The sequence below is a fragment of the Gastrolobium bilobum genome, unplaced genomic scaffold (assembly GCF_033153095.1).
Source record: "Gastrolobium bilobum isolate Gb01-03AN ecotype WA unplaced genomic scaffold, APGP_CSIRO_Gbil_v1 utg25868, whole genome shotgun sequence".
Classification (NCBI taxonomy): Eukaryota; Viridiplantae; Streptophyta; class Magnoliopsida; order Fabales; family Fabaceae; genus Gastrolobium; species Gastrolobium bilobum.
The window spans coordinates 43,365-70,045 of NW_026898426.1; the positions used below are offsets into that span (position 1 = coordinate 43,365).

General features: G+C 34.2%; 2 protein-coding genes across 2 annotated transcripts; both read right to left on the reverse strand.

Annotated features, from left to right (window-relative positions):
* Positions 1-1,751, reverse strand: LOC133316194 (uncharacterized). The gene is made up of 2 exons (XM_061517916.1): positions 904-1,751; positions 1-142 (listed from the first exon to the last, which is right to left on the reverse strand). The coding sequence occupies exon 1, from the start codon at positions 1,630-1,632 to the stop codon at positions 949-951; it is 684 nt and encodes a 227-aa protein (XP_061373900.1). The 5' UTR covers positions 1,633-1,751; the 3' UTR covers positions 1-142; positions 904-948.
* Positions 1,752-3,917: 2,166 nt separating this feature from the next.
* Positions 3,918-4,759, reverse strand: LOC133316207 (uncharacterized). Its single transcript, XM_061517931.1, has one exon. The coding sequence runs from the start codon at positions 4,742-4,744 to the stop codon at positions 4,067-4,069; it is 678 nt and encodes a 225-aa protein (XP_061373915.1). The 5' UTR covers positions 4,745-4,759; the 3' UTR covers positions 3,918-4,066.
* Positions 4,760-26,681: the final 21,922 nt, after the last annotated feature.

Consider the following 26,681-nt stretch of genomic DNA (forward strand, 5'->3'; position numbering starts at 1 on the left):
TATACGAGACCACTGACATACTTAATGCGGTAGTTCAACAGCACTAGTCCTTTTCCTCTACCTGAAGGAAAGGTGAAGCATTGTGGACTCTGTCTTCAAAGGAGAACTTTAATTTGCTATTATTATTGCACCTGTCGAGCAGCTGTGTAAGAACAAACAAAATTTTAATATAATAAGATGATACAAAAATTTAATATGAAAGAATCTATTCTTGTGTTGTTAAACACGTAGCCATAGGATGCCGAGGTTTAAGGCCACAAAAACTTATGCTTTAAGTCAGATAATATACTTTTCAATGTTATATTTTATATAATTTAAGAAATATATGTTAGACAAGAAATAAATTATAGAATATTAAGTAAATTGACTATATTATCAATTAAAAAAGATGTGCTAATTAAAAGCAATTGATTATCAAAATTTAATTAACTACTTTGTATCTTAAAAAATAATATTAAAAATAATATTCTTAACAAGTTAAAAAAAAGCATCAAATATGTTAAGTGCGCATTTTTAATATTAGAATATTAATCTGGAGTAAAATTAAATCTATTCCTTTTTTTATATGCTGCTAATAAATAAAATTTTGAACGAGTCACATAAAGTATTAAGACTTGAAATAGACAGATATCTTCTAAAGGTTTCTTTCCTTAATTTACTCGTCCATCTCTGAAATCACTTTTCGGGACAGGTTATATTTACAAACTTTTTTGTTTACAAACTCTTATAAACTACACTATGTAGGACCGGTCCTACATTAATCACACAGTGTACGACCGGTCCTACATTAATATAATTGCAAAAATTATGATTCAATATTCTAAACAAATATAAAAATTTTCATTCCACCATAACTTATTGAATTGTAACAGCTGAATATTTAGAATTGATATCCAAACTTACAAAGAGAATGCGACATACTCGCTTATTGTTCATATAAAAAAGCTCTTAGGCTATATTGCCATACTTGGCCTTGTAGTCTTGCCACAACTGATCAACTGTCTTCCCAAGTAACTGAACAAAGAATTGATCACTATAGCCACTCCTCATCAACTTGTTCAATTGTGCCACAAACCCATTTTGGAGACTATCACAGTAGTCAAGAAAACGAGCTGTGACATCATAACCCTGGTTCCATCTCTGTCCTTGTCCGGGTTTTACCCAATGACTAGGTGCATAGTTTGCCTTCAATCTCACAAAGTCTGCTATACCTTCAATTAATCCACCAGGAGCTTGGTTATTCCCATTCCATTGCCAAACATGGGTCATTTCATGATAAAGCACCCCTGTAATTTCTGTTTTCACGTCCCCATTATAGCTATTGACATATCTTGCACTCACATGAATCTCATCGTTGCTAGTATATGCAACACCATCCATGTCGTCCACAAATAAACTCACCTTCTGCACATCTTTTCTGTCAGCGGGGGCGTTTTGCTTGAACACACTCCATATGAATTTGGTCGCAGAGTCCAGTGTTTGCTTCGCGTATTCTGCTCCTATTTTATCACGGAAAATCACCCCACCAGGAGTTGTGAGGGCGTTATTGGTGACAGTGTATTCAACTGCTTGTGTTCCTTGCATTGCTGCGAGGAATACTAAGAAACAGAGGGCATGCTGATGCATTGTCATGGTTGTCTTTAGAACCTTTTGGTTTCTCTTGGTGAATAAGTTTGTGGTTCAACTATTGTGTTTGGTGCTTTATGTAGAAAACAAAGTCAAGCAAGAGGTCGTTCTACGCCATTTTTTATTTTTATTTTTTGAATGCTTGTTTGTTTCAGTTTCCCCATTTTGAATCTTCCGGGCAATTGGGGTGTTATATTATATGACCTAGTCAAATCTTCTAGTGCTAAGAAATGTCATGGGGAGAGGGGCAACTTGGTCTATGTTGTTACTTTTACTTATTGCCAAACACTATATCTCGTTAAGGCCACGGAAAGCTTATCCATTTGTATGGGTCTATAGACAAATGCAACCGGAAGACTGTTTTCTATCTTCGAATAGCGTATTTGCTTACTAGAACAATATTGCGAAGTGGGAACCCCAAGAAAAATCAGAGTTGGCCTCTTTTCTTGCGGAGGGTGTTCTTATTGTGCTGATAGCACTAAAAACATAATCTGTCAATTTCGGTGCTACATCCTATTCATTGGTATTTTCGTATTGAATTAAATTATGAAAGTGTAATAAGAACATTTTTTTATTTCTCGGGTTTGATTTATTGGAGTTCCCTCAAATAGATATTACTTTACCCAACGGTGGATTAATAATGCTGGACTTTCCCATTTGAACTATAGTGACGAAATTTGTGTTATGCTTTGTGTTTTCTGTTTTAGTCTATCAATTAAATTAATATGCGTTGTTCCACATGTCTAATTTATGTTTTGTTATATGGTGTTGGAGCATTATGTTTGTGTCATCTTTTTTGTATTTTCACACAGCTAAATTATAATTATCATGATTTTGGGGTGATTAATAGTTTATTGGGATATGAAATGCTAAGATGTTTGCCATGCATTTTTATGTTGGGCCTAGAAACTTAGTGAGCAGCATAGGCTATTAATCCAAAATCTAATTTTATTGTTTTTCTTAAATAAACAATTACAAAAAATTGGTCATTTCGCATCCGACGGGTCATATTTTGGTCCATATTTTGATTATCTTATATACCAAACCTGACTTTGATGACTTGTTAGGCTGAAGTCGTTTCCAAGTCTCCCCGTGAATATGATCATTGTCAGTTTGTCACCGTGAATTACTATTTGGATCACAAATGCATTTATCAAACTTGGCCGACGTATGTCATGTTCCACTTGAGTAGTATTTGTTTCTATAAAACACTAATTTTATTTTATTTTTTATATTATCCATCAAAAAATTTCCTTAAAAAAGACAAATATTTTTTTCTTTGTTTTGTGGGGAAATCATTTTTAAAGTTGTGCTAGAAATTATTTGTCCGTTATAGAGAAAGAAAAAAAAAAAGGAGTGAGTTCTTTATTATATTTTTCTTTCTCATCCTTTATGGTTTCTCTCTATGACAGACAAATAATTTTTGCCACAACTACAAAATTTTTTTCTCATCTTTTATATAATTTAAGAAATTTATGTTAGAGAAGAAATAAATTATAAAATATTTTGTAAATTGACTATATTATCAATCAAAAAAGACGTGCTAAAAGCAATTGATTATCAAAATTTAATTAACTAATTTTTATCTTAGAAAACAATATTAAAAATCATATTTTTAACAAGTAAAAAAAAAAAAAAAGCACCAAATATGTTAAGTGGCGCATTTTCCATATTAGAATATTAATCTGGAGTAAACAAAATCTATACTTTTTTTTCTATACTAATTGAATCAATCACATAGAGTAAAAACACTTAAAATAGATTACCAAAAAAAAAAAAAAAAACCACTTAAAATAGACAGATATCCTCTCAACGTTTCTTTCCTTAATTTACTCGTCCATCTGTGAAATCGCCTTTCTACTTTTGTCATGCTAAATTGCTAATTCACAAGTCCGGATGGTTCAATATTCTTTTTTTTGGTAACAAGAAGGCCTCAGGCCCAATTACACCGTAACTTATTGAGTTTTATTTAGAATTGATACAAACTTATAAATAGGGGTGTAAATGAGTCAGACCAGCCTAGAGGGGCATAGGCTTAATCTATATTAGATCAGTTTGACCTATTATAAATAGTTAAATAGAATATGGCTAAACTTATAAACCTACATGTCATCATATTATTTATATTAAATATAATAAATAAATTTATTATTTAATAATTTTAAATAATAAAGCAATATTATTTTAATTATTTTTTAATTATTGAATATTTAATAAACTTAAACAAACTAACTGGCCAAAACTTTTATTTTTTAATACAGGTCAGACCAAATTTATAATCTGGCCTTACACAAGCTGAAAGACCAGGTCAGTCCAAAGATATTTTACATAGACTTAATTTAATTAAGTCAAAGCCTAACCTAGCCTGAAGTAGTTTATTTACACCATTAGTTACAAAGAGAATGCGATATACTCGCTTATTGTTCATATAAAAAAGCTCTTAGGCTATGTTGCCATACTTGGCCTTGTAGTCATTCCACAGCTGATCAACTGTCTTCCCAAGTAACAGAACAAAGAATTGATCATTATAGCCACTCCTCATCAACTTGTTCAATTGTGCCACAAACCCATTTTGGAGACTGTCACAGTAGTCAAGAAAACGAGCTGTGACATCATAACCCTGGTTCCATCTCTGTCCTTGTCCGGGTTTTACCCAATGACTAGGTGCATAGTTTGCCTTCAATCTCACAAAGTCTGCTATACCTTCAACTAATCCACCTGGAGCTTGGTTATTCCCATTCCATTGCCAAACATGTGTCATTTCATGATAGAGCACCCCCGTAATTTCTGTTTTCGCATCCCCGTTATAGCTTTTGACATATCTTGTACTCACATGAATCTCATCTTTGCTAGTATATGCAACACCATCCATGTCGTCTACAAATAAACTCACCTTCCGCACATTTTTTCTGTCAGCGGGGGTGTTTTGCTTGAACACACTCCATATGAATTGGGTCGCAGAGTCCAGTGTTTGCTTCGCGTATTCTGCTCCTATTTCATTGCGGAAACGCACCCCACCAGGAGTTGTGAGGGCGTTGTTGGTGACAGTGTATTCAACTGCTTGCGTTCCTTGCATTGTTGCAAGGAATACTAAGAAACAGAGGGCATGCATGGTCATGGTTGTCTTTAGAACCTTTTGGTTTCTCTAGGTGAATACTAAGTTTGTGTTTGGTGCTTTATGTAGAAGACAAAGTCAAGCATATGTATTAATTAACATTACCAGTGGATGGTGAATGCACATAAAGCACTAATATTACCGGTGGATAGTAAATGGCCACTCTTAAGGCACTAACATTACCGGTGGATGGTGAATGGCCATTGTAAGGCACTAACATGTTACAGTTACCCCATTTTGAATCTTGCAGGCAATTGGGGTGTTAAATGACCGAGTCAAATCTTCTAGTGCTGAGAAATGTCGACATAGGGAGAGAGGGGCAACTTGGTCTATGTTGTTACTTCTTTTTTTTGCCAATGAGTATATCTCGTTAATGCCGTGGAAAGCTTATCCATTTGTATGTGTCTATATAGAAATTTATCTTTATCATTTAACATAATATAACTTCACTTTCCTACACACACATTAAAGAGGTGGGGTCCACATGTTTTTCTTTCTCTCTCATCATTTCACTCTCTCTCTCCTTTTGATGTGAGAGTTGAAAACAACACTTATATTATATTACATAACACTAATAAAACCCATATAAAATGCAACCCAAAGACAAAAAGGGATTTTCTATATTCGAATAGCGTATTAGCTTAATGTAACAATATCAATATCTCAATCTATTATATTGAATATCTTAGCTATAAAATGCTAAGATGTTTGCCATTAGGGGTGATAAATGAACTTTGACTCGACTCATGAAGATTTTAACTTACATATTTAAAATTAGTTGTTGGACTAGACTTGACTTGTATAAAAGCTAATTTAATAAAAAGGTCACAGGCTCCAATTCAAAAGCTCGGCCTTAGACCCTCTCAGGCTGGCCTAGTATATTAATTTTTATTTTTTTATTTTACTTGTAATAGCCCTTTCTCTCTCAATCCATTTTATCCTATTTTATTGGTTAAATAGACTTTTTGAATGATTTTGTTTTATATTATGATGTTTGAATATACATTGAATTTATGAATATTTATGGAATTACTAGTGCTCTTGATTGTATATTCTATTTGGATAAATTTTTGTTGTCTTGTTTTTTTAAACAGGTTAACAGGCTAAATCAGGCTTTTATTTTTTGTAAATAAGTCAAGCCACATACCGATAATTATATTCATAACAGGTATCAGGTTTGGTCAGGCTGACACATTTAAACACAGTCTTAGTCTTTTAAAACCAAAGCTTGACTCGGCTTGGCCCGTTAATATCCCTATTTACCATGCATTATTATGTTGGGCTTATCAACCGACCGAGAAGAATAGGGTATTACTCCAAAATCTAATTTTAATGGTTTTCTTAAATAAACAAGATCAAACAAATTTAGTCATTTTGCATCCAACGAGTCAGATTTAGTATATATATCTCGATTATTTTCTAGGTGGTTATATTTATTATCATTTTAAACTTACTATTCTTATTACCTAATTGATTATCGTTGGATCAATTGGAAATCAACGGTTAAAAAAAAAAAAAAGTAAATGTCGTTGATTTTAAATTGATCCAATGGTAAATAATCAAGTAGTAAGTCTAAAATGATAATAAGTATACATTCTTCTATTTTCTATACGTGACTTTTGAGACTTGTTAGGCCGATGTCATTTTTAAGTCTCCCCATGAATATGATCATTGTCCTCGTGAATTACTTTTTGAATTACAAATACTTATATCAAACTTGGCCGATATGTACCAACAAAGTGGACACAGTTGTCTAAGGGTTTAGTCCATATCCTATAAGGGTGTAGGTTCAAATTTGACGCGCCAATGTGAGAACTTTATTGGTGAGTGATATATAATTTCTTCCAAAAATAGTGAGTGATATGTAATCTCTATCGAAAATTCTCAAATAAATTGAGATTCTTCTCTGACCCATATGAATTTTTCTTATCTAATTCCACTTAAACTTTTCATTATTTCAGGAAAAAAAAAAACTTGGCCTATATATCATGCGCCACTTGAGTAGTCTTGCACTGTATCAGCCACTAATGCGTATTTCGCTTAGCTTATTATGTATTAAAATATTTCATAATTTAAATTTTATTGGGATAATTAATAGCCACTAAGGTAGGATGACTTTATCCATTGACTTGGGGAGCTATGTTTGAGTCTTGTACATCCGATTTCTAATATATTTTATTTAATTGTCATTAATTTTTATAAATATAAAGTTGATATTTTTCTTAAGAATTTAGGATATTATCAGTGGCGAAGCCAATTTTCTTAATTAGTTAGGAACAAAGAAAATTTAGTTGGTGTCAAATATTAAAATATCAACGTGACTAATTTTTAAATTTTAACTAGGGTCAGGCCTTCTAATACTTAACGTGGCTCCGCTACTAGATATTATCGTATGAATATAAATAATGTTGATAAGTAGTACTATAATAAAGGTTTATTTTGTTTGTACTGTCACATGCTATAAGGTTTTATCATGTCATCCTCTTATAATTATGTATTCTAGAGAGTACATAATTATAATATTAAAAAAAAATCTCTTTAAATTTTTTTCAGAAATTTATCGACTGACATGGAAAAAAAAAAGAAATTTTAACATTATAACTATGTACCCCAAAATACATAGTTATAAGGTGTGACACAACATAATCTTATATCATGTGACAGGACATATGATGGACCCTTATAATAATCAATATAAAGATAATTCTCTATAGCTATTAATGAAAAATTAAATTATTATAAGAATTTAAAGTCTTAATTTGGATCCGTTCCGAACAGAATTGTCTTCAATGGAAGATATCCGTAGTTTATTCATATATATATATATATATATATATATATATATATATATATATATATATATCAATTTTTGGGACAGTTAAATTGAATTATCATTTAATAAATCATGACTGATTGATCAATTTAGATAATTAAAAGCCAGTTCAACGATTCAAAAATTATATTTAAATTATTAATTTTGAGACTTAACGAGTCAATCGAAAATGAGTTCAATCGGTTGTACCGGCCACATTTACACAATTCGCGCAATGAATGACTTGCAAGTATTGTTACATTACTTACAACTTACAGACATTATTAAAAGAGTTTTATTTATCTTAAGTAACAGCAAAAGCACAATGTCTCCTGCCCTCACATCGGTAACTGAGCCACTCTCTTTTTTTGTTTTTTTTCTCTCACCTTGGTGGGTCCCATTTTTGAATGTGTCTGTAGGAACAAAAATTTATTTTGCTGTTACTTGAGAGTAATAAACCCCCTACTAAAAAGGCTGCATGAATTTTTATTTTACAAAGATAATATCATTTGACCTTTAAGGCAACGCGTTTATTAGAGGCAGTCATCGCAATCAGACCAGAAAGTCATGGGAGCGCGGTACAACCACCATCCTGTCTTATAGAATGAATAAAAAAAAATTGTCTTTCTGGTCCTTTTAATTAAAATTAATATTTTTTATTTTAAATTTAAATTAAAAAAATTATTCATTTTTTCCTCCATACTTTTTTTATTATGTATCTCTTTTTCTCACTTAAGGTAACTTAATTATATGCCCTTTAAAAAAATAAACACCAAATCCATAAAAAAGAGTATTTTTTTTTTAAAGTTCATTCGAATTACCCTCATGGCGAAATAGAATTTAATTTTTAATCTATTGTGGTTCCAAATTTTTATATAATCAATTATTAATGTATTATTATATTATTAAAATAACAATATTTTTGAATAATATAACAACGAGTTTAATGTTTCTTATGTTTATGTTGTAGAAGATAAATTTATTCATTTTTTTTGGATATACAATGAAAACTAAAGCAACATCAAAAAAAGCCCTATACTAGGCACAATCTTGGGAGACTAACTCCCCTCAAGTCATTACGAAGCAATTCCAAACAAGCCGTTGGAGGGACATCTAGCACAATCAGTTGTCCATCCTGATGAGGTGCATGAGTAGCAAGCCAATCAACAACAAAATTGCCTTCTCTATAAGTATGACTAAGCTGAATAATCCAGTCTCTTTGAAGCATGCTACGAGCTTAGATGATTAAAGCAGAAAGAGGATGACTTACGTCACACCCTTTTCTTATAAATTTCAAAGCCACCTTGGAGTCACCCTCCACAAAGACTCTCCTAAATCCCTTATGCCAAGCCAGATCCATACCTGTCAAGAACCCCCAAATTTCCGCTGAAGTAGAAGTACCACTCCCAAGGAATTTTGTAAAACCAGTTAACCAGTTCCCAGCAGCATCCCTTATGACTCCACCACATGCAGTCCTTTGCCCACTGTCTATGCTAGAACCATCCACATTAAGTTTAACATAACCCTCAGAGGAAAAATTCCAGTGAATAAGACGTTCCTCTCTTCTAAGCTCCTGATGACCAATCTTAATAAGGGTTTCATTAGCCAATTGAATATTACCACAAGTATAGGTAATGCGCCTAATGAGACCATACTTCGAGGTGATAGTTTGATCAAAGATCGCCTTATTTCTTTCCCCCCACAAACACCAAGCTATCACCCCAAAATACAAAGGCCAAGTTCGATCAGTTTGAAACGGACCTTTTAATCCTAGATTTGTCTGGATCCATAGGTGAAGATCCATGGAGAAAAGTCACTACGGTTATCAGAAGGAACCCAATGCTCCCATAATTCCCTGGCACCAGGACAATCTCTAATGGCATGTAAACTATCCTCAAGATTATAATGACATCTCAGACACCCTGCATCTGTAGCCATGTGACGATGCACTCTATGAACATTAGTTAAAAGAGAACCTCTGTAGAGAAGCCATAAGAATTGTCTAATACATTCAGGACCAGGCCAAGCCCAAATTACCTTCCAAATCCTATCCTGATGATAATGCGAGGTACCCATGAGATAGTTATAAGCTCATTTCACTGAAAAAACCCCATCTTGGCTACCTGCCCAAATAACACGGTCCGGAGAAGGATCCACTGTAGGAGGGAGCACACTACGAATCTTGTCTAATACTGAAGTAGGAAGAAGGTGCTGAAATAAAGGTCAGTCCCAATTACCATAACAAGTTACAAATTGAGACGTAGACCAATGAGTCATAATAGGAGGAATAGGTTGAACGGGCAGAGAAACAAGTTGAGGACATCCTGGCACCCACGAATCCATCCAAAAAGACGTATGAACCCCATCCCCATCCAAAATGATGTGAGGTTCGGGCACATATTTTTTCTCTCTCTCTCTTTTTTTTATATATATAGGGAAAAATATTTCTGCAGTTAATGCAGATAAGTTATCTGCATTTATTTCCAAAACGACGTCGTTTTAGTATTGAAATCTTAAAAAATTATAAATAGAAAGACTATTATAACCCTGAAATAAATTAAAATTACAAAAACACCATGATTTCTGCCCCAAAATGACGTCGTATTGGGCTTACTGCAGAAAAAGCGAACCCATATATATATAGAGAGGTAGGATCATTTGACACCGGTGTCAACTTTGAAATTTGACACCTCATCCAAGAGCCGTTGTATCAAAAAAGATCGACAACTCTGATTTGTAAGCATGTGACACAATTGATCTTTTTTTATTTAACGGCTCTCAGATGAGGTGTCAAAGGATCCTACCTCATATATATATATATATAAAATAAATTTATCTTCTTTGACATAAAACATTAAATTCTATACCAATACATAATCTTTGATAATGAAAAAATATATACATAGTCTTACGTTTACGATGAGCTCAAACAAGAAAGAACGGGAGAAAGCAATACAGGACAAGAAGAAGTTCTTGCGTGAAAATCAGACGTATAAACTGACCAAGCTGCCTCAAAGGAGACGAGCTTTGAAAAATAAGTGGATGTACAAAATTAAGCATGAGGAGAATGGTCAGAAGCCGAGATACAATGCAAATTGTGGTGAAATGCTGCAATCAAAAGAAAGGAGTTTACTTAGAAGAAATATTTTTTCCTTGTAGGAAAATTGACTCCAGTCCGAACTGCATTAGCCATGACGGCATCAATAGACCTCGAAGTGGAACAAATGGATGTGAAGACAACATTTCTTCATAACGACCTTGATAAAGAAATATATATGGAGCAACCTGAAGGGTTTTGAGCTCCATAAAAGAATATTTGGCTTGCCGATCGAAGAAGAACCTCTACGGCTTAAAACAAACACCTCGGCAATGGTACAAGAAATCAAATATAAATTAAACATAACATGATAATATTTATAGTTATAATTTATTTTTAAAATAAATTGTAAAAAGTTTAATTAATTGGTTTACTGCAGATAACTTATCTGCAGTAACTGCAGAAAAAGTGAACCTATATATATATATATATATATATATATATGGCTTATCGTTTCTCAAACTGCTTGAGATAATTTTATTTCCGACTACTAAATTATAACCCTACAAAGATAGATTAACCGTGATAAAAGAAGAGAGAGAAAAATAGAATCATAACCATTTAAAGGTGAATCAATTAATGGGTAAAGGATTTCTCCAGTCACCGGAGATAAAATTATCTCCAATGAGCTCAAAATGACGTCGTTTTGGGGCAAAAATTAAGATATTTTTGTAATTATAATATATTGCAGGGTTATATGAGTCTTTATCATTATAATTTTTAATCTTATAATCTCAAAACGACGTCATTTTGAGCTCACTGAAAATAACTTTATTTCCAGTGACTGGAGAAATATTTTTTCCTCAATTAATATAAAAAAATTAATAAACAAACGTCGTAGTTTTGGAGTGACCGGAGATAAATATATGTCAAGCAGTTTGAGAAATATTTTTCTCATATATATATGAGTTTTACTTCTCTCATGTAATAGGAGAGAAGTTATCTTATGTTGTGAAACAAATAAAATAGGGCCCATCAAATTTTTTTATAAAAAAAAAAAGCACATCATTTTATGTGAGCGTAACCTGAGAGATGAATCTCATATAACATAAGAGTATAATTTTCATATATATAAGATGCTTATTATATTGTTAAATTCCTATACTATTCTTGAATGCATATGTTTGACAATAAGAATTACAATATTTTCAACCAATAAAATTAATTTTAAATATTTACTAAAAAAATAATAATTAATTTTAAGACATGATATATAAAAATCTGAGAGATGTTATGGATAGGGAACAGGGATACCGAAGACCATACTTGGCCCAACAACCTGACCTAGTTTGAATTTTATGAAACTAGTATTGGGCCATACTTTAAATTGGTCCAACCTGGTCTGGTTTAAGATAATATTTTAAAATTTGTAATTTTTTAAGATAAATTAATAAATTTAAAATTTCCTTCTGGAAGGTACGTAATACATTATAAGACAACATAACATGATACTATTTTTTCTTGATAAAATTTGCTTTGAAATACATATTATAAAATAATATTTTAGTTTTCTATTTCTAAATTTTATGATTTAGTTATACAATATATAAAAATTTGTATATATACTTTGTATCAAGTTGAATCGGTCTCGCCCTAATCGTTTTTTAGCCGGGCCTAATAGGCTGGCTCGACCCGAATTACATCCCAACCAAAAATACTTGAGAACTCAATGCTAGTTTATCAATCAAGCCACTTAAAAATATTCTTCATATCTTTTATCCTATATATATCTTGTTTCCTTTTTAATTAATTCATATAAAAAAATTATTAGAAAAAAAATTCATATAAAATAAGATACTATTATTAAATAAATTATGAACTTTTGTATACAAGAGGGAATTGAGTGTATACTTAACCTAATATAAATTACTCAAGTACCTCACCACTAAATCAAAACCTAGTGACTTCTAAACTACAAACTTTTGGCCGTCTATTATTTGTGTTAGCTTTCCCTCTTTGCCATTAAAAAATAAACTCGAACATTTATTTTTAAGAATATTAAATAAAATATTATGAATTTAATAAATTAAATTCATTCAAAATCGATTGTGTTTGCGTTTGATGCGCCTGAAGGTTGGAGCTGGATTTGTTTGCATTAAATTTGTAGTCGTTGCTCACTAGCATCGTCTAGCAATGAAGGTATAATATGAACGCATGCTGGCATACCAAATTACCAATTACGTTCATGGAAGATATGAACTGATTTAGTTGGTGAAGTCTCCTTACACTACATGCAAGGGCAAGTTATCCCAAGGTTCTTTACATGGTATCAGAGTCTCACCGTCCTCCATCTAAAGTGGAATTAAAACAAAATGCACAAAAAAAGGTAAATCAAAAATTGGGTATGTGCATAATACACGCTTCAAGCCCAAAGGGCTCTTGTGTGATGGGGCGTGTTGAGATATTAGTCCCACATTAGTTGTATGAGCAACTGATGTGGAGTTTATAAGGCTTTGGGCACTCCCACCCCTTGAGCTAGCTTTTGGGATGGTGTATCTCAAGATGATCAGATCCCACTTTAAACAAAGAGGATAGATAGTGCTCAGAACTGAGACGTTCACTTTCTGACATAGATACATAGACAAGAGTTCTTTTCAAACTTCGCAGCTTTCAAACTCATAAATTAAAACAAAAGCCACGGTTGATTAAAGACTGTTTCATTAACCTCTTAATTAGAGCCTTAACATCATATTGAAGGGAAATACCACAGTATTTTCTCACAACAGAAAAGTATGCAAAAATATAAATTACATCGATGTATTGATCACTTCGATCTGCTACATTGGACAACAACACGTGTGAGCCTGTGTAACGTACTGTCAAAGACTCTACCAAATATACATCCCAAACCCCTAAATCATGCTCCTTTGCTTAAGCATTAAACAGAGTTTTCGAACCACTGTATATATTATGTGCTTGTAGCATTTAGAAAAAACTTATGAAGAGAAAATTGAAGACAATGTCAAAGACTCTACCAAATATACATCCCAAACCCCTAAATCATGCTCCTTTGCTTAAGCATTAAACAGAGTTTTCGAACCACTATATATATTATGTGCTTGTAGCATTTAGAAAAAACTTATGAAGAGAAAATTAAAGATAATGTCAAAGACTCTACCAAATATACATCCCAAACCCCTAAATCATGCTCCTTTGCTTAAGCATTAAACAGAGTTTTCGAACCACTATATTTATTATGTGCTTGTAGCATTTAGAAAAAACTTATGAAGAGAAAATTGAAGACAATGTCAAAGACTTTCCTCAATGACCGCGTCCTCTGTGACTTGGCCCAGAATAAGCCCGGTTGCTAATTGAACTTGTGAAGGAAGGAGTAGATTGATCTTTAGGAGGTCTTATGCCCTCAACATTCATGGAGTAAGAGAACAAAATGAAAAAGATGACGAGAGAAATTGCATTAAGTGCCACTACAAGAAAGTAACCCTTCATTTCTTCTTTCTTGTTAATTAACTAGTTTCTTAATTAGGAAAGATGTTAGGATGGTAAGCACCTAAACAGAATATTTTGGAATAGCTTGGTCTGGAGCATGATGAATGCTATATTTACAGGGTGTGTGGGGGATTATCAATTCAATTAAAGCTTGAAATTAAAGGCACGTTTTGTTCTTTGACTTTAGTTATTGTCGTGACCGACCGAGATAGCTGAACTTGAAGGTTATTATTTGCTGTGCTTTGAATTTGAAGTTTGAAATAGAACAAATTAAATACTTTAGTCTTGAAATAAGACTCAATAAAATGTATGCAAAATAAAAAAAGATAAAATGGTTTTTAAAAAATATGGGATATATTATTCTACCTACTTTTTTTCGCCTACCTTTGGAGAGCATTTTTAGTGCAAAGTTTATAACTATATACTATGAAGAGTACATAATTATAATATTAATTTTTTTTTCTCTGATTACCAAAAAAAAAAGTTTTTTTTTCTCTCCACGTTAGCAGACAAGTTTAGGAAGAGAGAAAAAAATAACTTTAATATTATAATTATGTACTCCTCAGAATACATAGTTATAATAGTATTGTCGCACTGAGTAGTGTTGGACTAAAAATATTTTTTTACCTTTGTCTACCATTCTCCAATACCATTAGATCAGAATCTCAATAGGAGAAAGAAATGATAAATGTAGTTAAGATTCTGATCTAATGATATTGGAGAGTGATAGGCAAAAATAGATAAAACAGAAAAAAGAAAAAGAAAAGAAGAGGTAGATAAAATAACTTATTCCAAAAAATATATATAGTAAATAAATTAACTTTAAACATTTGGCCGTACATCTTTCGAGTTATGGCTTTCCTTTTTTTTTTTTAGTACATAGTTATGGCTTTCCTTTGTCTATGCATTGAAAATTAAACCTGAACAATCTGCTTGAAATTATTGAATAAAAATAGAATTGAACTAAATTGATTTTAAAATTATTCTTCGCAAATCTATTATATTTGAGTACATCTTTACAAGTACGTACAATAACTGAAATCAGACTCATTTCAAAATCTAATAATTTTTTATATCAAATTTAAACAATTTTTTTATTGATCAATCTAATAAATTTTATTTAATTTTATGAAAGAATAATTTTATGCTCTGCTTTCATCTTTTAACATTTTTTCTACCTCTTTTCATAGTGATAGAGACTCAATAACTTAAATCTGTCAATGTTTTTAGTGGATGGTTTCCACATGTCGTAATTAGAAGTTTGTGTTTTCCCCTCAATTAATGAATCATAATTATGTGTTTAATTTAAGTGTTCAGATAACTTTTCAGACCTTACCTCGTCAAATTTGATAAGTACATTTAAATTTGTATCAAGGGTTATTTTTTAAAACTACTATCAAATTATTTATTTATTTATTTTATTATTATTATTTTGTTTTGTTTTTTGAAGGGTGGAAATGTGCGGATGCAGGAAGACAAAATACTTTATCGGTTAGACATTTTTTTTTAAGATATTTCAATCACTTTGTTACTAGTCAGATTCGGGGCGTGTTTCGGGATTAAAATTTTAAATTTCTTCTAAAGACAATGCTAGGAAGAATCGAACATATGCTCTCTCTTTCACCTACTCAATTCTTTAACGTCAGCTGAGCTACCATCATTTGATATCAGTTATACATTTATGAAATTAAATGTTCTTACCTTTTTTCTTTCCTCTTTCTCGGATGATTTTTCTACTTACACTTTTTTCCAGTAACCTTATTATTCATTGAAAGAAAGTTTATGCCGTATGGAAAATTTAACTAACTGTTGTTGTTTTTGGAAGCCTTGGCTAAAATTAGGTTCGTTATTAGATAATGTGGTTACGAAAGGTATACGCTCTAAATTACATTGGGTGGGACCGGTAAGGTATAATAATATGTTTTAGGGTTTGCATCCATCATGCAATAGAAAAAATAGAAAGTTTTCTACATACACAATATTTTGTGGGCTCCATATTTTTTGAAGCAAAAAAAAAAAAAAAAACCTAAGGTACGGAATAGGAATCTCTATAACATGACCACTTCACTTTTCCTACAACATAACTCTTATTAAACCCTATGTTTTATATGGGGAAGAATCCATTTATAAATATTTTTTACAAATTACACTAAGTCTGACCGGTCATACACTCTTGATTGAAGCATGACCGGTCAGACATAGTATAATTTATAAGAGTTTGTAAACAAAAAATTTGTAAATATAACATTCTCCGTTTTATATTCCTATTTTTATACCTATAAAATTACAAGTGAATTAATATTATATTATTTATTTTGAATTAAATAAAGAAAACATTATTTTAAGCAATAAATTAATATTTTTATTATTTTTTAATTCTTAATATTTTTTTGGTTTTTAAATATGAATTAGGTCAAATTTATGATTTAGCCTACATTAGACTAATTAATAGGCTAGACTACTCTCAAAACATTTTTTATATATTTAATTTATTTAGACCAAAACCTAATCCAACACAACCCATTTGCAATGCTATTAAAAATTATCCAGCAAAGGAATTTTTTTTTGTTAATATAGATATAAAGAATCATTGAATCCAAAACCTTAAGGTTTGGGTGAGACTTAATTAAAGATTTTGTATTTCTCTAACACATCTCCTCATGCAAGAGTACTTAGAGCTTGAAGTATGAATTTGACACGGACTTATTTTTTTGTTTACCTTGTGCTGCACATGCCCATTTTTAGTTTATTTTGTGTTTTTTTTTTATTTTCATCACAAAGTGAGGGCCAGTGATGGTCGAATCCATGACCACTTGGTCATTCTAGCTCTGATGCCATGTAAAAGAATCGCTTCAATCCAAAATCTTAAGATATTAAAAAATGCTATATTGATAATTTTATATCTCTCTTAACAATAGAAGACATTTTCTTCTAGAAAAAAAAAGCATGTATGGCAACTCAAGCATTAAAAGCCTTCGTTACTGCTAGTTAGCTAAGACAGCAGGTTGTCACGTGATGTTCATTAAAAGGGACTCTTAACTAGTATTGGAAAAGACTGGGAATTGAGTTTGAATTCATCTACTTTTATCTTTTTGATGTTGTGAACCATATCTCTTTATTGATATACACGTCCAAGTCAGTGGTCTAAGGCAAACTCGGCAGCCCTTATTCATATATAAATAAACAATAATCAACAATCTTCTCATTTAAACCATTCTTTGAAGCCAAAAACATTTGAGTCCATTCATATCTACATCTTCACCCAATTAATTAGATAAGAGTAGACCAAGCCAAATTGAATTAGCTGCTGCTGACTCCTGAGGATAATAAAATTTTTGGGTCAAATTTCGTGGCTTAGCGATGCTTCAAGCATGATACAAGAGATATGGGAGTAGTTACTGTTACAAACTACAACAGAAATTAGCTGAAAGCCACTCTCTCAATCAGTAAAAACTTGGTTTTAATATAGTCGTTGCCCGATCAAGTGACCATACGTTTGAATTTAACTAAAATATGTATATATGGTCCCAATACAACGCATTTTCAGAAAATTAACTAATATTTTGCCTTGTGGACTATTGATTTCAATGCGTATTACAGTTGAAGTTTATTATGAAAGTAATTATTAGTGGAGGCTGTGCATCTCAAATACTCCAATAGTCCAATTGATAGTACACATGCATAAATTTATATGGTTAACTAAAAAACTATATTTCAAAATTACATACACGTGTCAACTATAAATTTAACTGCGTGGATAATAATTCAAAAAGAAAATCTTTATTTTGATAAATCGTGCACAAAAGTTAAACAAAATATTGTAAAAAACGTGAAACTAAAATTTCAGTATTGGACGACACTAACAGTATACGAGAATAACAGTACAAGGTTTCAAAACATTCCTAGGCACGGATTAAAACTTTGCTACTACTCGATTACTCAAATGGATTTTTTTTTCATATTTGGTAAACTTTTCATCTTTTGAAAAAAAAAATTCCTTTTGGAAAATGGGATTTATAATCCTCCAATAACAGGAAATAGTTTAGGTAGTTATGTCATAAAAACAAAGGCAAAATTAATTCTTCTGTGACATAAATATACTCATCTTATATTAGTCTCAGTTCGTAAAACGTGCTCAACTTAATTTTTCTTTTTCTTTTTGAAAAAACTGATGAAACCCATTTGTTTCTATCTACAGAAAAATGTGCTGATCACAGCCACATAAGAAATACAACACCCGAAAAGAAATAAATGGGTCTTGCAATTTTATTTTATTTTTTTAAAAGAAAAAATTGTTGGGACAATTCCCAAAAAGTCAGTAGGACATGATTCTTCCTTTTTTCTTGGAAAAAAATATACCCAACACCCAAATTTTTTCTTTATGTACGATCCTCCCTACATATTCAAATATATACGGTTGGATACAACGTTTACTACACGTTTTTGTTAGGCGAAAAGTTATAGTTATTAGTGGTATGTTCAATTTGACTTTATTGGCCTCTCCAACAATCTTCCAATACATGCTCCTGTTAGGAGAAGATCACTTTTGATCTTATCCTTTAGCAACTAAGTCCTAGTTTTTAGCAAGAATAGTTTGTTATTATTCCATGTATAGTTTGTTGAACAGTATACTTTATTCTAGTTGATCCTCCTTGATTCTGTATAACCGACTTGTGTATATATTGGCTATCAGCCATTTCATTAAATATAACAACATATTCAAATCCTCTTAGTTTTCTATATGGTATCAGTTTGAAGGTATCGATCCACTTTCCCAATGGCTGATTCTGATTCAGATTCTTCCGCTGTCAATATCAATGCTAATGACAAGCGTCCCAACCCATTCAATTTTTCTGCATCACAAACAGCAGCTGCAACACCTATAGTGTCCAACCAAAACTCGATTCCCAACCTGAGTCCTGAGCTTCTACAGCAAATTGCCAACATGGTTGTTTCCTCCACTACACCGTCTGCTAACACTACATCCCTTTCTGGTAATCACACTCTGCCTTCTACCTGGTTGGTGGATAGTGGCGCTTCTCAACACATGACAGGGAACCTCCATTTAATCTCCAATGTTACATCTATTCCACCCACTACAATAGGTTTACCTGATGGTGATCAACTTGTTTCCAATCACAGTGGCAGTCTCAAGTTGACATCTCATATTTCTCTTCAGAATGTGTTATATGTTCCCAAATTACAATGCAACCTCATATCAGTTGCTCAATTACTTGCTGATACAAATTGCATCATTTCTTTTACTCACAATGGTTGTGAATTGCAGGACCCCATAACGAGGATCAAGACTGGACTGGGTAGATTGCAAGCTGGTGTTTATGTGCATGACTCATCCAACAACAAATCCATCTCTACTGCATGTGCGGCTCACACTCAACAGAATGCAGATGTTTGGCACCGTCGATTGGGTCACCCTTCATTTCAGTTTTTAAGCTTTCTCCTTTTGTTACATTGAATAAAAATAGGGGTCATTCTCCTTCAGTTTGTGACATTTGCCTACACGCACAACAAACTCGTACTGTATTCCTTATTAGCATTAATAAAACTAATGCATGCTTTGATCTTATTCACTGCGATATCTGGGGTCCATATCAAACTACCTCTCTAACCGGTGCAAGATATTTTTTAACAATTGTGGATGATTATAGCAGAAACGTCTGGGTTTATTTAATGACCACCAAGTCTGAAACGTTCCAATACTTAACTCGATTTCTTCTCATGGTACGTAATCAGTTTAATACCATGGTCAGAATAATACGCTCCGACAATGGATCAGAATTTTGTGCTCATAATCTCTGCAAGGTTTATTCCGATATGGGAATTATACATCAAACATCATGTGTAGACACACCACAACAGAATGGTCGTGTTGAACGGAAACATAGACATATTTTGAATGTTGCAAGAGCATTACGCTTTCAAGCTAGACTTCCTATCGAGTTTTGGGGTGAATGTGTTCTAACTGCGGTACATTTAATCAATAGAACCCTCACTCCTCTTCTCCAAGGAAAAACACCATATGAATGTCTTTTCAACCGCACACCCAGCAATGATCATATTCGCATATTCGGATGTCTTTGCCGTGCTCATCCACGTCCCAAACCGTTGGACAAGTTTGCAGCTCGATCAACTCGGTGTCTGTTCCTGGGATATCCTTTTGGCAAAAAGGGTTGGAGGCTTTATAACCTTGAAACACATACTGTTTTTGTATCCAAAGACGTGGTATTTGAAGAGAACACCTTTCCTTTTGCACCAACCACAGTCATTCCTACCACTGATATTCCTCACGACCCAAACCCCCATAACCCCATATCACCCGAACCAAACCTTGCTCCACAAAGCCCATCCTTTGATTCCCAAGTTGTTACCAACCCTGTCCCTTTAATTGAAGACACTCACCCTGTTGAACAGGCTCAGCCCGAATCTGCCCCTACTGTCTCCAATGAGCTTTCTATCCGACAATAACAGCCCCCAGAAGTCACACATCCATCTGCACCTTTGGGACGTGGTCACCGTTCTCTCCGTCCTCCATCATATCTCCAAGATTTCGAATGCTCCAAAGTCATCGCACATAATCCACTAGCTTCTTCTACTTCTTCCAGTCCTTCCTCAGGTATGGCTTATCCTATTGCTAACTTTGTTTCTTGTTCTAGATTCTCTCCTAAACATCAACAATTCCTTGCTGCCATTTCTTCTGGTGTTGAACCAAAAACATTCAAGGATGTTGTAACTGATGAAAGGTGGCGTGTAGCAATGCGAAAAGAAATAGATGCCCTTGAACAAAATCACACGTGGGAACTCACTTCTTTGCCACCAGGAAAACGTGCCATTCCATGCAAGTGGGTATACCGCATTAAGTACAACTCAAATGGTACAGTGGAGAGATTCAAAGCACGGTTGGTCATTGCCGGTAACAATCAAATAGCTGGAGAAGAATACTTCGATACATATGCTCCTGTAGCCAAAATGGTGGGTGTCCGAACACTTCTTGCGGTAGCTGCTGCCAAATCATGGCACCTATACCAGTTGGATGTTACGAATACCTTTCTACACGGAGACCTTACCGAAGAAGTTTACATGCGCGTTCCACAAGGTTTCAATCATCACAAACCACATCAAGTATGTCGCTTACGTAAATCTCTCTACGGTTTGCGGCAGTCCCCTCGCAATTGGTTTGCTAAGTTGCGGTCTTCCATTGAATCATATGGCTTCATCCAATCCAAGGCAGATTACACCCTATTCACCTTACACAAAGATGGCCACTTTGTTGCTCTTCTCATCTACGTTGATGACATTATTCTAACAGGCGACAATGATGCCTTATGCACCGATGTCAAGGTCTTTCTCCAGTCATGCTTTCACATCAAGGATTTGGGGATTCTTAAATATTTTCTTGGCATCGAAATAGCTCACGGTCCATCAGGTCTTTTTCTGAGCCAACGAAAGTACGCTCTCGACATATTGGAAGACGCTGGTCTCCTTGCGTGCAAACCATGTGCCTTCCCTCTCGAAACAAATCATAAGCTTGCAGTTACAGAAAGTCCTCCATTCTCAGATCCCGCACGTTACAGAAGACTCATAGGACGTTTGGTTTACTTGACAATTACTAGACCTGAGTTAAGTTACTCCGTCCATGTTCTTTCCCAGTTCATGCAAAATCCTACTATTGCTCAATATGATGCTGTCATCCGCGTTTTAAGGTACATCAAAACTGATCCTGGCCAAGGTTTACTCCTTCGATCCGACAATGATCTCCTTCTTCGTGGATATTCTGATTCGGATTGGGCTAGCTGTCCACTCACCCGTCGATCAGTTACTGGTTATTTTATCATGTTGGGTACTTCTCCTATCTCTTGGAAAACAAAGAAGCAACCCACAGTGTCTCGCTCCTCCGCTGAAGCTGAGTATCGTTCAATGGCAGCAGCTACAGCTGAGTTGTTATGGATCAAATCGTTTCTGGACTCGCTTGATGTTCTACATTCACACCCTATGCAGTTGCACTGTGATAACCAATCTGCCATGCAAATAGCTGCTAATCCAGTTTTCCACGAACGTACCAAACATATAGAGATTGATTGTCATTTTGTACGCGATCATGTTCTCAGCAATACAATCACTACTACCTACGTCCGTACAGATCAGCAACTCGCACACATATTTACCAAACCGCTTGGCATGAAGCAATTCAGTTTTCTTCGCAGCAAGTTGGGCATTTCGTCACTTCATGCTCCAACTTGAGGGGGCGTGTTAGGAGAAGATCACCTTTGATCTTATCCTTTAGCAACTAAGTCCTAGTTTTTAGCAAGAATAGTTTGTTATTATTCCATGTATAGTTTGTTGAACAGTATGCTTTATTCTAGTTGATCCTCCTTGATTCTGTATAACCGACTTGTGTATATATTGGCTATCAGCCATTTCATTAAATATAACAACATATTCAAATCCTCTTAGTTTTCTATAGCTCCTCTCAAAGTGTCATCTCGGAGAATCAAAACCAATAATCATGGCTCTTATATTAAATATTGGATCGAGCACTTATTATTAGACTAAAAATTATAATTGTTAGTAAGAGATTCTTTCTATTTACCTCTATCAACCCAAACATTATGGTTTGATAGGACTCCGACCCGTTGCTAAGGCAGAATGTTGGGTACTCCAACATCTACCAAATTTCATTTCATCCACAGAAAAACGCCTTGTCATGGAAGATTGAAGAAAAGAAGGTGACAGATCCAAGAGCAGCATAGGGCTTGAATACAAAATATTTTGCATTATTAAAAAAATAAAATAAAATTCAATGACCGAGTTTTCTTTATCATTTGACACTTTTCGTATGTGCGAACGACAATTTTACCAGACTTAAGAAAAATGGAGTTTACCCATACCTAACGATTTGCAAATATGCTAGTTAGGAAAATCTTCATTTAGGATGATATTATTTAAAAAAAAAAAATATGATCCTAAATTAAATAATTTTATTCAAATCAAAGTTATTCGATTACATTCTTATTAGACAATTTATATTTAATTAGGTATAAAAATGAAAAATTAAACATAAAGTTAGTAAAAAAAATAACCATATAAATAGATAATTTGAAGTAATATCATCCTAAATTAAATAATTTTATTCAAATCAAAGTTATTCGATTACATTCTTATTAGACAATTTATATTTAATTTGGTATAAAAATGAAAAATTAAACATAAAGCTAGTAAAAAAAATAACCATATAAATAGATAATTTGAAGTATAATGAAGACTAGCGTTGTACGAAGGTTTCAGACTAACATGCATATTAAACAGTTAATACTTATTTATGTACTTATTTTGGGTCTTTGGACTTAGGCTGAGAGGGGGGGGAGGCAACAATATTTAAGTTGAAAGCATAGGCCTTAATTAGGCCCGTATCAAAACAAACATACCCCCTTATTGAAATATTAGCCGTACGGGAAATAATCAATTTCAGCCTCGTGAAGTGTTAACGAGCTTTTAGTGTGCTACTGCTTCTCCATCTCTATCACACAATTCAAACGTGCTCTACATTTCAAACCCAATCCCCTCTTCCCGGTGCCCACTACTTATATTGATTTGCTATTCATAATATAAATTTTAGTGTAAATATTTTTTTTTTCTTCAGCAAATTTCACAATGTCTACTTTTGTCCCTAGTAAATAAAATGGTGTCCTTAAAAAATTTAAAATAGACTTATTTTAGTTCTTTTAGAAACTAATATGGATCTTTTTTGAATTTGTTAAGGGACAACGATTTCAACTAAATGAATCTATTTTGAATTTCTTAAAAATCACGATGAACTTTTTTATTTGTTAGATACTAAAATGGACGTTGTGAAATTTGTTGATGACCAAAAAATTACTCTAAATTTTATATACATTATATACATGTGTAATCTAAAACCACCCTCCCCCCGCTCTCTCTCTCTTTTTTTTGCAAAATTTATCCATAGCAAACTGAATATTTTTTTTTCTTTTTGAAATCCAAAGTCAAATTGTCTAGCCTTGAACTAATAATGAGATGAAACTTGAAACTACGTGACACTCGTTAAATCTAAGCAAACTAGGCTTTTTGACCCTTATGCCCCTTAATTAATAATTAATTACCAAATTGCCCCTGATTCAAAACTATTTCGAAAATTTACCCTCCCCAACAAACATAACACCAATCTGCCCCTGTTTGACCGTTGACCACGAAGCCTACCCGGGTACACCATTATCTACCCGGGTAAATTTTGAAACTTTTTATCTACCCGAGTATGTAGGGGTGTACCCGGGTAGAGTTCTTGAATCTGGGAAAATGTTTGAATTATTTACCCGGGTACGGAGCAGTGTACCCGGGTAAATCGCGACGGTAGGGTTTTAAAATACCCCAGCAGCCCCATTCGAAAACCCACAAAAGGGGTACCCGAGTAGAGCTGCTGGAGGAGTGTCATCTTGAGCGATTTCAGGCATAATCTTGCACTAATTCGTCTTGTTTGTGATCATCATTCGCGGACCTTGCAACCTCTCTGCCTTCTACCGATTGAAATCGATCAAAGGTGCATTTTTTTTTCAGTTTTTTCAATTATGTTATGATTTCTGTTCTGATTCATTGTTTTCGTTTATATCATTTGATTCTGTCCGAATTATTTTATCAATTTGTATGTCATACGCTTACCCTAACCCTGAATGTAACCCTAACCCTAACCCTAACCCTAACCCTAACCCTAACATGTATCTAATTTCTGATTTTGGTTATTTTTTCAGTTTAATAGTGTGACACAATGACCTCTCGACGCGTTTCAAAGCTGCCAGTGACCCATTCCGAGAGAAGAACCAAGAGTCGTCACGATGGGTCGTCATCCTCTCAGCCCCAGGCTGCTTCGAGTCAGGCTCCGGACTTGACGTTCGGATATTTGTTTGAGGATGACATTCCTTCACACGAGAAGTTCGTGAAGTTTTTCATGACCCGGAAGATCTGCGAACCGAAATCACTGGATTCGGCATTCTTCAACCTAGAGCGTTTTGACATCGTGCCGCTTCTTGAGCAGACACATTTACTTCACCTGGCGGAGATGCGGTGCCCATACTCGGAGGTTATGGTAAGAGCCTTCTACCAGAACCTTGGCTACTCGCAAGGCGAGCTGACTTCCCGTGTATGCGGGATTGATATCATCATGACTGCTCCTATCTGGACGGAGCTACTGGGGTTCGATTTTGATGGTGTCTCAGGAGCAGCACTATATGATGGAGACAGCCATCATATATTTGGTGATTATAACCGGGAGACCATTGTTACAGAGACTAGGAGGGCAGACGCTGAGCCCGGTCATTTTGCTCATTATCCTGTTAGCAACTTGTCAGTTTCTGCTCGCATTCTTCATTATGTGGTGACACATATTATTTTCCAGCGCCCGCATAATCACTCAAAGGTGCTGGAAGGGGACTTTGTCATCCTGTGGGCCCTCCTTCACAGTCAGCAGGTGAACTGGAGGCATTACATATGCATACTGATGTGGAAGGCAGCTTGCCTTTTGCATTTCTGGTGCAGAAGATTCTGCATAGATTTGGAGTGCCTATGGCAACAGAGACCTTGAAGACCGCCAGAGGCTGGAATGCTATATTTGGTGAGAGGCTCCTGAAGCAGTGTGGGATCCTACCGAACAGAGCGGGTATCTGGACGTGGAAGAAGGCACCAGAACCACCTGAGATCCCATTCCACCACGATGCTGAGATGGAGGATGCACCTGCAGGTGATGTGTTGGTCTTTATGAGTTTATGCAATTATGTGTTGTTTAATTTTTAATGTGGTATTGAAGTTTGTTTTTCATGGTTTATGATGTAGGCCTTGATGATGATGACGATGATGATGGCGTTGCTGAGGTTGATGTCAGACCGACACGTCCCACCCGCAGTCGGCGACCACCAGCTCCTCCTGAGGGTGGATGGACACTTGATCATGTCATGGCATCCTTATATGATCTGACTACTGACTTTAGAGGATATAGACAGAGCACGAGCAAGTGGCGAAACCAGATGGACACAAGGGTTGCACGGTTGGACACAAGGGTTTCACGCTTGGAGGGTTTAATTGGCGAGGGTGCCCATACTCAGGAGGAGGAGGAGGAGGAGGAGGAGGATGATGACAATGGGGATGACACACAATCGGATGAAGAGAATGGGGAGGACACGGCATCGGATTAGTGTGTCCATAGGGTTTCATATCATTGATTTAGTTTGATGTAATGTAGTCATTTTGGTACATTTAGGAACTTTACCTACATTGCATGGATGTTTTTGTACTGGATGTTCAAAATTTGAATGAATGAAATTTTCGTTTTGCGCACGTTCAGACTTGTTGGTTCTATGCATTAGTATGGGACCTTGCATTAATATTGTCATAATTAATTTGGAAATCAATTCAACCCAAAGTAGTTTATTATTCATTTTCAACTTTGATTGGCGCACATCTTGATTACTGCATCCTATTTCTACGAAATCAATCCACCCCCAAGTCATACCGTATGTAGGTATTGCACAACAATTACCAAAATGCAACAAAAATTGCCA

Excerpts from the sequence above, each read along its gene's own strand:
- LOC133316194 (XM_061517916.1), bottom strand. The coding sequence starts at position 1,632 with ATGACAATGCATCAGCATGCCCTCTGTTTCTTAGTATTCCTCGCAGCA.
- LOC133316207 (XM_061517931.1), bottom strand. The coding sequence starts at position 4,744 with ATGACCATGCATGCCCTCTGTTTCTTAGTATTCCTTGCAACAATGCAA.